We start from the raw sequence: 16,843 nt of genomic DNA, 5'->3' as shown, positions 1-16,843 counted from the left end.
CACTTGCAACCGAGGGTGCATATTCACACATAAGTAACACTATAAACATTTGTCTGACGTACGTTTTCCATTCTGACTACTAAGTGGGAATGTGAGTGAGTATTTTTGAGAATATGAGTGCATTTCATTCGAATGAGTATTTGCATCTCACTATGTCTAAATGTGTATAATTGTATTCTTTGCTGTGCTGATCTCTGGATGCTTTCAGGACTGAAACTTCACCCTCCTCTTCTTCTTCACTGAATAGAGGCCTCCAACGCCACTCGTGGTCAAGCTGAGACAGGCGAGCCCAAACTCAGATCTATGCTCAGTGACATTTTCATTGAGGAACCAGGTGGGCTTTCTTAGGCTGACCTCGAACTTGGACGTAGAGCTTGGAGTTACCCTCATAGGGGTCTGCCCAGCCTTGAGCTTGGATGTAGAGCTTGGAGTTACCCTCATAGGGGCCTGCCCAGCCTGGAGGTTGGACGTAGAGCTTGGAGTTACCCTCATAGGGGCCTGCCCAGCCTCGAACTTGGACGTAGAGCTTGGAGTTACCCTCATAGAGGCCTGCCCAGCCTTGAGCTTGGATGTAGAGCTTGGAGTTACCCTCATAGGGGCCTGCCCAGCCTTGAGCTTGGATGTAGAGCTTGGAGTTACCCTCATAGGGGCCTGCCCAGCCTTGAGCTTGGATGTAGAGCTTGCAGTTATCCTCATAGGGGCCTGCCCAGCCTCGAGCTTGGATGTAGAGCTTGGAGTTACCCTCATAGGGGCCTGCCCAGCCTCGAACTTGGATGTAGAGCTTGGAGTTACCCTCATAGGGGTCTGCCTTGAGCAGTCTTGAGCTTGCCTTGTAGGCGTAACTGGTGCTGTAGAAGAGCCTAAGGACATGTAGTAGTTTGTGGACACTCCTTATCATTGAGATGCTCAATATGTCCTACTTGGTCCTTGAGATTTTTCTTAGCTAAAGTAGTGGAAGTGTAATGGTATCACAAAAGGCAATAAACCATATATGTGTCTATATACTGTAGGGGAGTGACAGCTAGTCAAAGAAGCAGCAGATTGTCCACCAGCATCCTCTTCTTCCTCCATCCTAGTCAGTTGCTCTAACATTGTTCCCTCAAGAACTTCTTGAGCTTCTAGAACTTCTTGCGGCCACTTCCCGACCCACTGAGCTGCCCACCCCAGTGCCAGCCCAGGCTGCCACCCTGACCCTGACCCCCCCCACACCCCCAGCTGTTTTTGAAGCAGAGATTGAAGAGGAAGATGGTAAGATTTTTTTTTAGCAAACCTGGACAAGGGCGTTGGAGAGAATTTAACTGAATGCAAAATCTGTTCATTGTGGGGTGGGGGGGAGTGAGTGAATGACTGAAGCCAAATTCCTGCACCCCTGAACCTGGATGCTGTGTTTATTATAGTTTATTAAAGTAGTTTTAATTCTAAATATGAGGAGGGGGTTAGGTGTTTCAAAGTTATCTTTTCATTGATTAAATAGTTGTAGCTTCTACTCTAGATTCAAAGACTGCCCTTCTGGAAGTGACATTCGTTAAAGGTTAGGGTTAGGGTTAGGGTTACGCAATACCCCATGGAGCGAAAACAAAGAGATTTGCAGTGTTTCAGATTTAAATTGCATAGTTGCATATTTATGGAAAGAAGGTGTCTAATAAACAGTTTACAGTATGTTTTTAACATGAAATAGGTCCAAACCAAGGAAATGATTAAGTATAAATACTATACAAAGAAATAACGATGGAGATGGAAATTTAGATTTAGAATGTAAGAAATAAAAAAGGATTTTTAAAATAAATGTAACTATTACACACCTAAATGAGTTATGATCATTTTACATATGTAAGTGTAGCTATTCTGTAAAGTAGTAGTGAACAAATTATGTAGAAAATACTCCATTATTCACAATTCTTAATTATGACTGAAATAAAAGGAAGCATTTTTTAAATTTAGTCTTCATTTGTCTTCCATGTGTCTCAGACAACAACGTTCAGTAATTTCTACTAGCAGTGGGAGATAACTGGACCCACTGGACTGAACCTCCCACCATCTGTGGGCTTCGTTAGACATCAGACATCATGTGCTGATCAAAAGCCTCCATCATTTTGCTTGGTGATTACAGACAGCGATGTTTCAGCTACACAGCTCTATTCCTCCGCACCATTCACGGTCGGTGTCTGTAATTGTGAAACACGTTTCTCTTCAGAGCAGTATGAGCGACAGATTAAAGGCATTTATATTTACTGCTGTGCAAGGTTATGTGTGTCATTACACCAAGATAATCGTGCCATGTGGAAAACTCTTTAAACTATATGCTGTACATATCTTAAGTTAAAGAGCACTAGGAAATTCAGAGCTTTGCAGATTTAAGTGTTGATCCTCATGCAGAGAGTTTGGAAATGCATTCCTCTTATTCACATGGATGAGGATAGATAATATAAGAACAGCACAAAAACTGGTATCAATGCAATACATTTGATGTGTAAAAAGGTTAGGGGATGTTACAGGATGACCTCATTTGGGAGGATCTCTAAAATCAGAGAGATATGTTACTGCTTTTGTTTTCAAAACATTGTTTTCTATCTCTTGTGAAAAACAATGTTTCTGATTACTCTAGTCAGTGTAATACCTGAAGCTGTACAATCACACGTCAGAGAGGCTGCAGAATCTGAGGTCAAAGAAGCAGAGACATCTGAAGACGGGAAACCTGAAGAATTGGCAATCAGAAAAGAGGAAGAATCTGAAATCAGAAAATCCAAGGAATTAGGAGACAAAATAACTGAGGAGGTGGAGGTCAGAAAAGCAGAGGAACCCAAAGATAGAATATCTGAAGAATCAGTTGGAAAACCAGCTGATGAATCAGAGGATAGGAAATCTGAAGAGTCAGTGGTCCGAAAGGTTTGGGAAGCAAGAACATCTGATGACTCTGGAGTCAAGAACGCCGAGAAATTTGAAGAAAGAAAGGCTGAGGTGTTTGGAAACACAAAAGCTGAAGAATCAGAGCCCAGGAGATCAGAGGAAGTCATTAAAGCTGATGGGTTTGACATTACAGGATCTGAAAGATCAGAGGGAAGAAATGCTGAGAAATCAGAAGCTGAGAAGTCGGATGTCAGGGAGCCAGGGGAATTTAAGGTCATGGAAGCTGAGACACGGGTCACAAAAGCTCAGGAGTCAAGGGTCAGAGAAGCTGAAGGATCAAGTATCAGAGGTACAGCTGATCCAAAGGTTAGAAAAACCAAGGTCAGAGAAAAGGAAGAATCAATGCCTGAAGATGAAGTAGAATCAAAGGGCAGTGAAGCTGAGGAAACAGCGGGGCGAAAAGTCAGTGAGTTGAAGAAATTGAAGGTTAAAGGTGAGGAACCAAAGATCAGCGAGGTAGAAGAAAACAGTGGCAGGGAAGCTGACAAAGGGACAGAGAAGCAAGACATTAAGGCCGAAGACCGAAATGACAGGAAGGAGGAAGTAAGAGAAGAAAAGAACTATGGGGCAAGAGAGAACAAAATCAAAGAAACAGGTATTGGCACATTATATACTTTCAATAGTATATAACAGTAGCTAATGTGTTACAACAGAAACAAAGACAGAGCAAACTAGTGTTCAAATGAGATCACTAGATTTCTACAGTTTGCTGGTCAGTCACAGTATCTTTGGCACACAGTCACTGTAAAGCTTGACGCTGAGGAAAAAGAGAAGAAAACCGAGGATGTGAATAACGAAATTCCCTCATTTAAAGAAGAAATAAAGAGCCACAAGAAAAAGAAAAATCACGAAAAAACAGGTACATGTGCTGTTGCTGTAGTGTATGTTTAGAATAGTGTAGGTACTGTAGTATGTAGTCTGTGCTACTAAGAAATCAGACAGGGACAGATTCCAGTCGTTTGCTGCTTTTTCTATCCCTCGTTCATCTCAACCGGGACACGCTATCCGCTAGTTACGATAGTTGGAGTCGTTTGCACTGTGATCAGAATGTGTCTCTCCTTCATTTCCTTGTTCTGAAAGTCAAGACAAACAAGCTGAAATTCAGCCAAGTCCATTTTTGCTGCTCTGCTTCGACTTCCAGCCAATTTAAAAATATCGACTTCAAAGTGCTGGATTTGTAAACGCTAGTTGTTTTATAACTTCTCTTAGTGGCTTAGGATTTATCGAGCTTTTGATTGAATTCAGACATAAAATGAACAGCACGTTTCTCTGTTTCAGAGTTCTCTTTAGGAGTCTTTTTTGTGGAATGTCAGGATAAATATGCAATATATTCATTCTGTTCTAACTATGAATTAATTAGTATCGAGCTTGTTCAGTCAATAAATTTGACAAAATAATCAGTTTATAGATTAATAACTATGAAGCTGAACAATGACATTATTTGTTTAAAGATAGCTTTGTACCAAATCAGGTTGATATGTCTCCAACAGTACAGCTCACTGAGGTGTTACATCTAAACCCCACAAAGAGTTTTTAAGCTCTTTGTACTGATTTTCTCAACGCACAGGGACTTCCTGTAATACAGATGAATGAGTGACTTTGCAATAGGCTGGTGTGTGATGCAGACCATAACCTAGCTTAGGTGTTTAGGGACAAACCGGTATACAAGAGTGCTTACTAAAGAAATGTATGTTCGACTTTAAGTGATAATTTTCACAACTAGAGATTCTTAAGTAGAGATTCTTGCATACATAGTGGGTCAGCAATGAGAGAAACCGTACAAGTGACTTATGTTTCTTTATTAGAAGGTGGGCCTAGAAATATTTGCTGAGATGTGCTATTATGTGTTACGTATAATAAAATATGTTATACATTTGTTTTTATAAACAAAAATGTTTTTGAGGCTATGTGTCATGTTGCACATAGATTAGCTTTGCAAACATTTTAGGATGCCACTGCTTGGCTTTTATTGGTTGACCACAATAAACTTTTTCATGAATGCACTGCATTTCAAAAATGAGCAAATTGAGGCATCATAAGACCCAGCTCTTCATGAAGTCCGCTTTTGAATGTTTAGAAGATGAAGCGGTATACTTGCCTGATTTTCTCCGTTGAGTAAACTCAGTCCCAGCCGAGCATAATCTGCTTTTCCTAGAAGAATAAATAAAGTTAGCCTTATAAGCAGTCAGTAAATGAGATGGTCATTTTTGTTTTAATACCAAGTTGCCATAATTTACATTTTTGGCATATTTTTTCAGCCTTGAATTATGAATTTCAGTTTCAATATCATGAGCAAAATGAGAATCACTACAGATTGCAGTGGAATATTACCAATACTGCACTGCAAGAACGTTACAATACTGAGCTGCAACTTAACTTTTGATAAAATGGTATTGAAGCAGTGAATTGAATTTCAAAAACTGGCTTTAGCATAAGGTGCTGACCTGCAACCTCTATGTTTATAACCCTGAAAGATGGTAAAAATAAAGGAAATAACTATAAAAAGAGGTACTCTGTCTTCCAAAGGGGTCCCACAGCTCTTGATCACCGGGGGGTCCGGGATCAGCCAGCGACTGGGCATGATATTTGGCCAGTTTGAAGGTAAGATCTGTGGGCATTAGTTAGACTGAGCAGTGGCTGACATAGCTTGAGTTGTCAACCCCCTCACGAATAAAATAAAAATTCTGGAAAAAATTATGACAATAAGTTATATAACACCCTCTCATTTCACACATGTACGCTGTAAGCTCAGTTTCTTGAGTGAAATGGGACAGTGTTGTTATTGCTTTAATCCTTGCTGTTCAGGGGTAATATTGAACCTGCCGCAGGGAATTGTGGGATTTGTCATTTTCTGGCTCTCCTGCTCTCATCAGTCTTCTTTTCAGTCTGTCGTCTTTCTGGAGAGTATTTTTAGTGACTTTCAAAATCTCGACAGGAGATAGTAAATACAAGCAACCCTTACACATCAAGGGGGATAGGGACGCAGGCCCCTCACCATCTGGAAAAACCACATAAAATTTTTTGGTCCCCTTGGTGGGAAAAGCGAGCATCCGAGCGACACAAAAAGATACAAGACATGTGAGATACAAAGATCACCACAAGATTACTGTGAGATATCATGCCAGAGGCTGACGTAAACACGACCAGCGTCCTCCAAACCATCACTGCACATATTTTATGCATTTATGAGTTACTAAACGTTTTGTGTCATCTGCTGGCCTTCGTGTGTCGTCGTCTCCCAGAAAATTCCCATGTAGTCTCTTATGACAAACCCGCGATATATCGAGACCGCGGTGGGAAGAGTCGCCATGCAGAAGGGTCGACTGTCCATAAAAGGCATGGTGGCTGATATGAACTCAGTGGCTACCGTCTTAGGTACCCCTGCGTGGAACCAGGCCACACCCCCTCAGTACTTACTGTCTTTCTGTGAGCTTTAATGGATCTGCCTTTTTAAGACGAGGTTTTCAGGCCCACAGCGGCCCTGCATGCTTTTTTGTCGATCGCATCATTCTCTGCGAACTCTAGACGCTGCAGTGTGTGAAATTCCCAGGAGGGGGGGCTCTTTCTGAGATGCTGGAATCACCGTGTCTGACACCAACACTCAAAGCACATTTAAAATCACTTAGATCATGCATTTCAGCCATTCTCATGCTAGACAACACAGCAGCTGAGCTCCTGACCTGGTCTGCATGCTGCATAGATTGAGTTTCAGCTGCATGATTTGCAGCTCGGAGAAGCAGGCAGTTTGCCTTCATGAGCAGTTATACCTAATACAGTGGCCACTGAGTGTATATAATTTAAATATTACAATAAGACTAAAGTGTAAGTATTTTGTAATGCTTTACATTAACTACACCTTCATAATGCCTTTATAATGCTTTCACAGAACATTCATAAGCAGCAAGTATACCTTAACATCCTAACACACCTTAACAGCTTTAATATACATTAATAACAAACATTATATGATAATCATTTTATCATATAATTGTATAATGTTAGTTATTGTTATGAAGATACACCCAATATTCTACGAATGCGTTATAAAGGCATCATGAAAGTGCAATTAATGTAAAGTGTTACCAAATATCCCTGCTTAGACTGCTGACTCTGCGACTCAACCCTGGATAAATGGAAGAAAATGGATGGATGGATGGGTTACCATATATTTATACTTAGTCTTTTTTAACTCTCTCTTATTTTGACATTCTGTCATACTGCAGATAAATGAGCTTTGCAGGCAGGCATTAGGGTGTGGCTGTTTTACTTTTACTGGTTAATTAGTTATTACCTGACAGGGAACATGGTGATTTTGTAGTAAGGTGTGAATGTCTCCCTCGCTTCTTACTCTGTATAGCGACTCCTGAAACGCGAACACCTGCAAACGCCCAACTGGAAGCTGTGGGAAAATGATCATTTGTCTCATGTGTTTCCCTTTCATTTCGGCGCCGCGTCTTCCTGCATTTGCCTGCCTGCTTGCGAGCGCGCTAAGGCGATCTCAGACTTCACACACATGTATTCTGATCCGCCACTTAATCTTTTCCCTTACAGTGTCCTTCCTTCCCTCCTCCCTCTAGACTTAAGAAAATGATTTGAGCCAGAAGATAAAATCATTCCTTGACTTAATGAGGCGCTTCCTCCCTCCTCAGCAATCCCGTCTTGCCCTGATAGGATGTGTTGAAGGGTCTGTCTTGCCTGTGCCGTGAAACAATATCCTGTTCCCACAACAATCCTGGGAGTAATTGGGCATTTATATTTAATTACCCAGTCTTTTCCTCCATTTTCACTACTCTGCTGAGTGAAGCATTTTGTGCAGGTCTGTATAACAGCCTCCTCTTAAACACCCTATAAATATTTCATCTCTTGCAAGAAGCAAACAATAATAATACAGTAATGCAATGACTGATTAATAAACATCTAACCTGCATTTTAATATGCATTTAACTGTGTATTTGCATAAAGATGCTTAATAAATGTGCTGCTAAAGGACATTATTTCCTTGCAGCACATGAAGAAACAGACTTCTGAGTCTTTAGAAAACCTTGATTCAGCCCAAGGCAGCACTGTCTAGATAATCATTTAAAACGGAGTACCCTGCACACTGCGTCACTGCATAAGCCTGCCCCTGGAATTCTAATGGGCACTAATTGGATGACAGCATATATTTGAGCACATTTTAATGTTTTTGGCGCTTGTTATACAGCTGCCCTCCCCTCGCCACGGCCAGGCTGGCCTCTGCTATTGGCATACGTTAAGGACTCATCATAAACTTTCACTTCAACTTTAATGTCTAAACATTTTTTAAAAATTGAATTTGTAAACCGGCAGTAAAAGGCTTCATCAAGCACTGTTGCCAATATGTCAAAATATATTATTATTTTCCCCCAGGAAAAATTTCAATCTGTCCCTCTCACTCTGTATGTATGTGTGTGTGTATATATGTATAATCTCCCTGGACTGTTGTGGGGATAGAGTATGTGTGTGTGTGTGAGTATATACACACATGCGCACACACACACACACACACCATACAGCTCTGTTTACTGTTTAGACATAGGGTAGGAGTCAGTCCTAGAATTTCTCTCTCGATTTTACAAATAACGTAAAGCTGCAATTCTGATTGTCTAACGTACACATGAGGGGGACCTGGGGAATTGGTAAGATCGGAGAGTTGGTTGCAGACAGTACCAGTGTGTGGAGGGACACTGTGCTGTGAAAAGTGCTTCCCCCTGGGTGCTCTTCCCCCTTCCCACCCAGCAGAGCCTGAAATCTCCCACAGGTAAAGCCTCCAGCTTGCTCAGACTGGTTAATAGACAGGATGTAATGATGCACAGTCATGTAAGGGGCCAGCAGAGACCAAATCAGTCGTTCTTGAGATGTTACGTGCCAATCAGCTGCCTGGCAAACCTTCCACACTATTTCCCTTCGTATTAGCATGCCCATAGGCTAGAATCATTAGATGAGATGGTAACCCTAATGCTCGCTCTCTGCTCTCCTCCCGTCAGACTGCGAATGCTACGGACACTCCAACCGCTGCAGCTACATCGACTTTCTCAACATCGTCACTTGCGTCAGCTGCAAGCACAACACTAGGGGGCAGAACTGCCAGCATTGCCGCCTGGGATACTTCCGGAACGCCTCTGCCGAGCTGGATGACGAGAGCGTCTGCATAGGTCAGTGCGAAGCTGCGAGGCGCCGGGGCTCCGCGGCACTCTTCAGCGTCATGTCGCCGTCGTGATGTCGACGGTGGCCGAGCCTTTGCGAGGTGTCATCTCCCCCTGTAGATTTTAGTGGTCAGTTCAGGTTGTTTATCACACTCGGATCATGGAGGACTCTCACGCCACAATGGGAGGGACAGTCCCAGCCCAGAGGCAGGCATTTTACGGGAGATCAAGGCCACACACAGGATAATCCACTGCCTGAACCTCTTGAGATTAATCCTTTCGAGTGCCACTTCCCACCAGTTTGACCTACAGACGATTGTGTGGCTCGGGGCACACGTTCCGCCAGATCCACTGAGGGCGTCCTGAACACTGACATCTCAGCAGTCAGGACAAACTTAAAAAAAAAAAAGGTTCAAGAGTGGTACTCCAGCCAGAAATGTTGGGTACATATTTTCATGGTAGTAACATAATCGTATGTGGCAAGATGATCGAGGCAGACTCCTGCCCCGGGTCGGGTACTCGCAGATAGTTGCTGAAATGGGCGAATTTTATTGTTCTGGAATTTTGCAGGCGGGTATGCGGGCGGGTAATTCATTACACACGGGCGGGTAGCAGGTCAATCAAAATGGTATTGTAGCCTGCAAAAATAACATAAGCGAAAATATCTATGTATTAGACTATCATGTACAAATTGTCATCATCACAGTGTGTTTTCAGTATGTCGGGGCTACCTTATGGTGCTTTCGATTATTTCTCTCCAAGTCGGCACTTGGATGAAAACGTCACGAAACGTCACTATCCGTCGGAAACACGCCTCTTATGACGTTGATGTCGGACAAGATTTTGTTGTCCGAGTTGCCCCTGTGACGTAATTTCAACATGGCGGCTTACACACTCAACAGTAATTCTATTTGATAAACCTTTAAAAATGTTTATTTTGTTAAATGTATTAATAGTTATAAATGTAACTGCACGTCTTCGATTTAGAGAATACCATATCATGACCGTAAACAGTATCCTATCATGCAATATCAGATTTTTACCAGACTTGTTAGTGTCTTTGGTTTGTTTGTAGTTTGTTTGCCTCTCGAAAAAAGAATATTGCTATGAATGTGCTAAAATATTTTATAAAGCTTTTAATGTGGTTTAACTAGTTCGTATTTCTTGTTTGTTTGTCTCTCGGAAAAAATAATCTCATTCCAAATCTGCCATGTTTGTTCCGAGATGTGGTGGCTCGAACGGGAGATTATCGGACGTGATGTCACTCAACTTGGAATTTCCGAGTTCCGAGAGAAAAACGAACGCACCGTTAGATAACCGCCTCGACAAACATTCACATACACGTCTGAATCCTTGCTGAAGCGTGTCGTCGTGTTCTCTCTTTCACGCTCGTTACAGTATGGATAGCTTAGATTTATCTGATTTGATTTTGTGTTAAACGGACTTTTTCGTTTCAATTCAAAATTCATGTAGGCCTAGCGCTTGTCACGTTGAGAGGTGCATAGAAAAAATAATTGTGTGTAATTTATCACGGGTACGGATTTAATTTTGAAATAATCACGGGTGCACGGGCAGGTGTGGTGCTGTACTGTGCGGGTCTCCAAAACTGGATCGAGGCAGATTTAAATGAAAAAAAGCGCAGTAGCGCTCTGCTACAGCTGTTGATGCCATGTCACAGATGTTGCGGAAGAATAAATCACAAAGCTGAACAATAGGCTGGATGATTCAAGGTTTGTCCCAGTATTTGCATCCAGCGGCAATTCATAGCACGTCCCAAGTTATTCACAATAAGGTGGTTAAAAGCCAGATCACAGCCATGACATGTGCAGAGCTGTTCTGGAGAGACTGTTTTGGATTACATGCATGTGATTTTGTTGTAAATTGGTAGAAATTCTAATTGTTATTTTTCATTTTGCCTCTTTACCTGTCATATGAAAGTGAATACACAGGCGCACTCATGCAGTCGAGCGCTCTCACAAATGAAATATATGCAAAGAGTAAGATATTGCCTAAAGGAATCAGTGTCAATGGTTTGCAGATCAGCTTACATTTTACACCAACATACGGCTGCATCATACAGATATTCCTGTGGGCAGGCATGTGCTGTGAAGAATACAGTTTAGGACAGTTTCCCAACCTGGACCTTGGGGACAGCTCCCTCCCAGCCCCCTACTGGCAGTTGGGAGGGAGCAAAAACATGGAGAGGCCCTGGGGAGGTGGGGTTTGGGGGCTAAGGACTGGGTTGGGAAACACTGGTTTAGGAAGTCTTCACTTACTTTCAGAGCACAGAATTACAAATATGGCTGCTTGTAATGACATCATAATCATCATTTACTAGTACCTTATTCCCATTTGCACAGAATTTGACTGTTTTATAGTAGTGATGTGTCAAATTAATATAATTAGATTAACTAAAGTGATTTCTGCAATGATTTTTTTCATGAATGCGAGTTCTGCCATGATTAGATAAGGAAACAGCTACATTCCGTCTAATTCATCCAACATGTAGCTGCGGATCCATTGCCGTTCATTGTCACATGCAGAGTGCAGTATCAATGAGTCTCATGTCATACACGGTGAAAAGAAAAAAATCTTTACACAGCTGTCAGACACTATTTCTAGCAATGTTATTCATATTTTATTGAATAATAGGAGATCAACAGTCTAATATTCAATTACTGAATGCGATTTGTACGTTCCATAAAAAAAACTTTCCATTTCTACAGGAATGAATATCATCAAACTATTAGAATTTCAGAAAAAATACAACATATGCACATAGAATACAGTTCAAAAAGCATATTTTTAGTGCAGGAGTTTACAAAAATAAACTGCATATTTTCAAGCCATGCCTATTTTACCATGTCTGATGTTAGTGCGTTCTGATTGCATCTGAAAAAACTAATAAAATATAGCCAGTGGATGGATTTTACCCTGACAAATTTTATCAATCTGTGGTTATCAAAAGGTTGGGGACCTCAAATTTATTGTATACAGTATAATATCAAAACACCTAACCCATAATCTTCAGTCACTCCATGATTCTTGAGGATTCTCTTTTCAGGGGTGTCTGAAGTCATGACGCCCTAACACTGGCACACCTCTCATGGGAAAATGGGGGGTGTAAATCCTTGGTGCTGTAGTTTTGTGAACAAAGCATAGTGTCTCACTCGCAGAGTTGAAGCTGTGGAGCATGTGGTGCGATACCTTTTCTGCTGGGCCTCATGATGGCTTTATTTGGGGGCTTGTGGGCACCCCGGCTGAATCCCAGCATCAAGCAAGGCAGTGGGAGTGTGAGAGCCTGCATAGAATAATGAGGCCTTGTCCTTCCATCTAAAATACAAGGACTGTCAGCCTGAAAATATCATCGTGAGAAGTTCCATATTGTGTATGCTGTTTTATTTTACCATATGCCTTCAGTGTACACAGAAATATCACAGAGGTACATTATTTCCCGATGTGTACAACACATACAAAAATGCAATTAATATAGACCAACAGCTTTAATATCGACCTAAACTAGTTCAGTTAGAACATATCAGTAGTGAAGGGACCATTACTGAAGCTATTGATACAGGAAGATTACAATTACAGTTCCCACTGTGAAAAATGTTGACAGTGATTTGAATCCATCTGCTCCTGAACACCAGGAGGTTGGAGGGTAAACTCAACACTGCAGGGAGACACAGGCCGCCAGAAGGCAGGCCGTCAAGTCAGCAGAAATGGGTTTCCCATCCACACACCTGGCAGCCTTTCCACAAGCGCAGCACGACTCGGGAGAACATAGCCACCTCGATCCGACTCCCCCGCCCTCGCGCACGCACACGGAGCTGCCCAGTAGAGGAGCTGGGTTTCTGCTGGAACGTCGCAGACTCCCACATTCGGACGCTGTATGCTGGACACTTTAATGCGGAAAAATTGGACTGGTTAGAGGAATCTAAAGCTGTGGCTGTTTTAATATCTGTGAAAGTTTCAAGGAAGCGTGAACGAAACATGGGATATTTCTATCGGCAGGGTTTTGAAAGGAGCCCCGGATCTTCTCACCAGATTATGGCTCCTGCTCACGTACCTCTAAAGCCACCCCTTGTTATATCGGGCCACCGGAATATGACCTGTAGGACACTACTAAGTGAACATCCATTTTTAGTGCTCAGCCGATCAAGGCCACCGTGGTCCGGAAGCTCTCAAGATACATGGAGATGAAGGCAGGACACATCCTGAACAGGGTGCCAGTTCATTGCGGGCGCACTCTGCTCACACATTAAAAGCAGTTCAGTGTCACCAGTTCAAGTGAACAGCATGTATTTGGAGGTGTTGGAGGAAACCCAATAGAGAACATAAAAACAGACACAGGGAGAACCGGGGGCTGATTCAAATCTGCAACAACACTACCCCACTGAGCTGCAATGCCACCCCAACCGCAAAGCAAACCAGGAAAACCAAGCGGGGAAAAAACATTTCATTACTGTTCACTGGCAGTTTTAGGTATAAACAGCAGAAACCTGAACAATCGCTGGAGGCGACAGATGTACAAACTGGAAGCGGGGTGAAAATCAGAAAGCTCTAATCCATCACCTCCTCTGACATGGCGGGATGTAGCTGCTTATTTGTGTGACCTGATAATTAGGTGCCCTTGACAGGACACACTCTGAGTTTGATTTATTTTTGTCCCCGTAGAGTGTAACTGTAACCAGATTGGCTCCGTCCATGACCGCTGCAATGAGACAGGCTACTGTCAGTGCAAGGAGGGCTCCACAGGGCAGAGGTGCGAGGACTGCCTCCCAGGCCACTACTGGAAGCAAGGCTGTTTTCGTAAGTAACTCAGCATGGCAAATATAATAAACTTCGCAGACATTTTCTACGATTTTACGATAAAATAAATGCTGCACACTAAAACGGTAAAGCCGGAGGAATTATTTTGTGAATAGTTATAAATTGTTTTGTTAGGCACTGTTGTTTTGTTAGGTCCTGTTGATTTGAAAAAAGTGCATATTTAAAATTTACTTTTCAATTTAAAAAATGTGTTGAGTAAATTTGATGCATTTTTTCCAAAAGTTCACTGAGCAGGACAAATACGAGCTGGTTGGTGGGCAGGAGAGATCAATAGTGAAGCTGGACGAGTTTCTAGATAGCCAGTCAAAAAAATATTTTGGCTGGCCGTGTATAAACTCCGGGAAAAAAAACGCTTGCTTACAACTATCATGCATTTCTATTAATTGCTAAATAATAAATTGTTCCATATCACTTGGCTCTGGGCCAGTGATGATATTTGGATGCTGTTTTTCCATCTAGGTGGTACAGCATTGGTCAGCTAGAACTGAACTTTGTTTTCTGACCTTCAAACCTGACCTGCTAGTAAGCTAGCCTATTTATCCTCTCTTCTAAACAGAAATGAAAACCAGATGTATGTATTTTTGAAGAAAAAAAATGGTTTTGATGGTTGACAAGATGTGCAAGAGGAATATGATGATCCTGACCATCCCATTAAATACAACTCATACATAACGACTTATGGCTAACTTGTGGGGGATTTTTTACTTGCACAAAAAAAAAAGAAAACCAATCAGATTGCAGAGCAGGCGGGTCCAAGCAACTACAGAAGGCGGGACTAAGACATCTGATTTATAGGTCCCGCCTCCTCTCATCTGATTGATAGGGCCCACCTCCTCTACAATCTGATTGGGTGTCGCTTTGAACCAATCATTCTGCCCTCTGAACATTTTTGTGTGAGTAAATCTCCTATGAGCTTACAGCTAGCCCTTCTCAATGCTCATCATATTTCTTTCCCAAATGCATCATTTCCTGATTTCCCCAAAATATAATGGAACAAGTATGTTGATACTTTCTGCGTAGTGATGTGGCATGTTTATACACAGTATATACAAGTTTCGGGAAATGAAAATACTAGTTGCAATGTAAAAACACTGCTATTTATAACTAATTGATTTATGATTAAGGTCATTAATTATATTTCAGCGCATAAAAGGATTGTATAGTATAATAAAGAAAATTGGAGGGCACAGTCTGAACAATGCAATAAAAATATGAAGAAAAAATTCTAACCACCACACTTTTATCATACTTATGCCTTGGTGGCTGTTTGCTACACAAGGATTCATGGTAAGCCAAAGATTTAATTAATCAGTTCTTTTTGATTGTGTAGGGCATGGTCTGGTGATTTTTTGTGGTAACACTTTAAGGGGGCACAAATAATATAGTAGTACACTTAAGATATTAATTAACCAGTAAGTCAGCGTTACTCACCGATACCCTGTTCATCGCTAATCAGTCATGACGGTTCATGCATTTCATGCAGGTATACATGATTTGTTCAAGTAGTAAAGGTATTTGAGCCCCCTGAAGTGAAATGTTACCCATTTTTTAAAATCATATTAACATTGCAGAGTTACACAATTTGGGAATTAGAGTTGTTTTTAAGAATCAAAATTAGGGTTTTATTTGACTAGCCGAGAGATTTTTTATCGATCAGGCTGAAATGATTCCGCAAAGATCCTGCCCAGAGAGCAGGTGCCATCTGTCCCTTAGAGTGCCACTCACCTCGTTCCCCACTCCCTCTGTCCTTCAGCAAACGTGTGTGACGACGAGCTGCTGCTCTGCCAGAACGGCGGCACCTGCCACGAAAACCAGAGGTGCATCTGTCCCCCGGAGCTCAGGGGCGTACTGTGCGAGCAGCCGCGCTGCGACGGCGAGGACTGCGACGCCGCCTGCACCTCCTACCTCACCTCGGTCACCCTGCTTCTCTGCCTCCTGGCTACTCAGCTGCTGAAGTTAACTGCCTGCTGAGCCGCCACCGGGGGGCAGCCCCACGCCGCTCAAGGAGCGAGACTACAGACGGCAGAGGCACCGCCCATCCATTTCACAGTCTCGTTTAATCCGGGGCGTCCGAGCCGCGACTCGGAGCAGGTGTCAGAGGGGCCGCGGTCGGAGGGAATATCGCTGACTGCATCACTTCCCTTAAGAAAAAAAAATGCTGAGGGAATTTCGTACCAAAAACACTTAAATAAGGAGAAAAAAAATTACTTAAAAAAAATCAAAGCCTACAGAGAGATACACAATGAATATTTAAAGACATTCTTCTTGACGTAGTTCTAAGTTTATCTCCCACTTTACTGCACACATTTTGTTTTTTTTTTTAACCAAGATGGGGTCACAGCCGCTGCTGAATCCTGGTTAAACCTGAGGGCAGACGTGATGTTTCTTCATAAACTGGAGCTGTTTCGACTTTTCCTTCCTTTGCTGCAGTTTTGCCTCCTGCCATCTATTGTACTGACTTGAGAAGAAAAAAAAATATGTTAAATCTAATATTATAACAAATAAATAATTAAATGACTAGCCACTGTTCCCCCTCTAGGAATAGGGATGTTTCTCCACATCTTAAGTGGTTAAAGCTTCACATGGTATTTAAGAAGCAAATGCAGAGTATAACGTATCCAAAAGAAAACTACAAATAAATCTAAAGAAAATGTTTTATTATATATTAACATTGTTTGAATATTTTTTGTAGAAATTATTTTTCTTCCAGGTTAACAAATTAAAAAAAAAAATAAAAACTACTGAAGAAAAATCTTGTATGTAAGCATGTCTGAAGTTGCTGGGATACCAAAATACACTGCACTGCCTCCAGTGAAACATTTACATGTATTATTGCAAGGAAGCAATCCACCCATTTTATGACCACTTACTGGGCAAACAGTCACTGGGGGACACTTGAAGCACCCTGAATATCATATGCCTCAGTCCATCACAGGGCA

At 41.9% G+C, this 16,843-nt stretch overlaps 2 protein-coding genes and 1 long non-coding RNA gene across 6 annotated transcripts in view; 2 read left to right on the top strand and 1 right to left on the bottom strand.

The window, feature by feature from the left end:
* The window catches only part of ntng2b (netrin g2b), a 56,296-nt gene extending 39,654 nt beyond the window's left edge, over nt 1–16,642 (top strand). Inside the window, exons 1-6 of one of the 3 annotated variants that reach the window (XM_023807921.2) lie at nt 2,587–3,502; nt 3,647–3,766; nt 5,434–5,508; nt 8,913–9,080; nt 13,749–13,883; nt 15,658–16,642. In XM_023807921.2, the coding sequence (XP_023663689.1) occupies nt 2,587–3,502; nt 3,647–3,766; nt 5,434–5,508; nt 8,913–9,080; nt 13,749–13,883; nt 15,658–15,875 (1,632 nt within the window). In that variant the 3' untranslated portion in view covers nt 15,876–16,642. Of the gene's footprint in view, nt 1–2,586; nt 3,503–3,646; nt 3,767–5,433; nt 5,509–8,912; nt 9,081–13,748; nt 13,884–15,657 lie in introns of those variants that run through there. The other 2 variants (XM_023807923.2, XM_023807922.2) reach the window with 2 other exon arrangements.
* Nucleotides 1–16,843, top strand: part of usp20 (ubiquitin specific peptidase 20) — a 161,149-nt gene that overhangs the window by 10,660 nt on the left and 133,646 nt on the right. The window lies entirely within an intron of this gene.
* Nucleotides 2,060–15,738, bottom strand: LOC111841840 (uncharacterized). The gene is made up of 4 exons (XR_011992405.1): nt 15,630–15,738; nt 5,006–5,058; nt 2,618–3,980; nt 2,060–2,165 (listed from the first exon to the last, which is right to left on the bottom strand). It is a non-coding gene; the product is annotated as an uncharacterized lncRNA (long non-coding RNA).

This window comes from Paramormyrops kingsleyae, chromosome 7 (genome assembly GCF_048594095.1).
Source record: "Paramormyrops kingsleyae isolate MSU_618 chromosome 7, PKINGS_0.4, whole genome shotgun sequence".
Classification (NCBI taxonomy): Eukaryota; Metazoa; Chordata; class Actinopteri; order Osteoglossiformes; family Mormyridae; genus Paramormyrops; species Paramormyrops kingsleyae.
The sequence above is the reverse complement of the archived record's forward strand: the minus strand, read 5'-3'. Positions and strand labels throughout refer to the sequence as shown.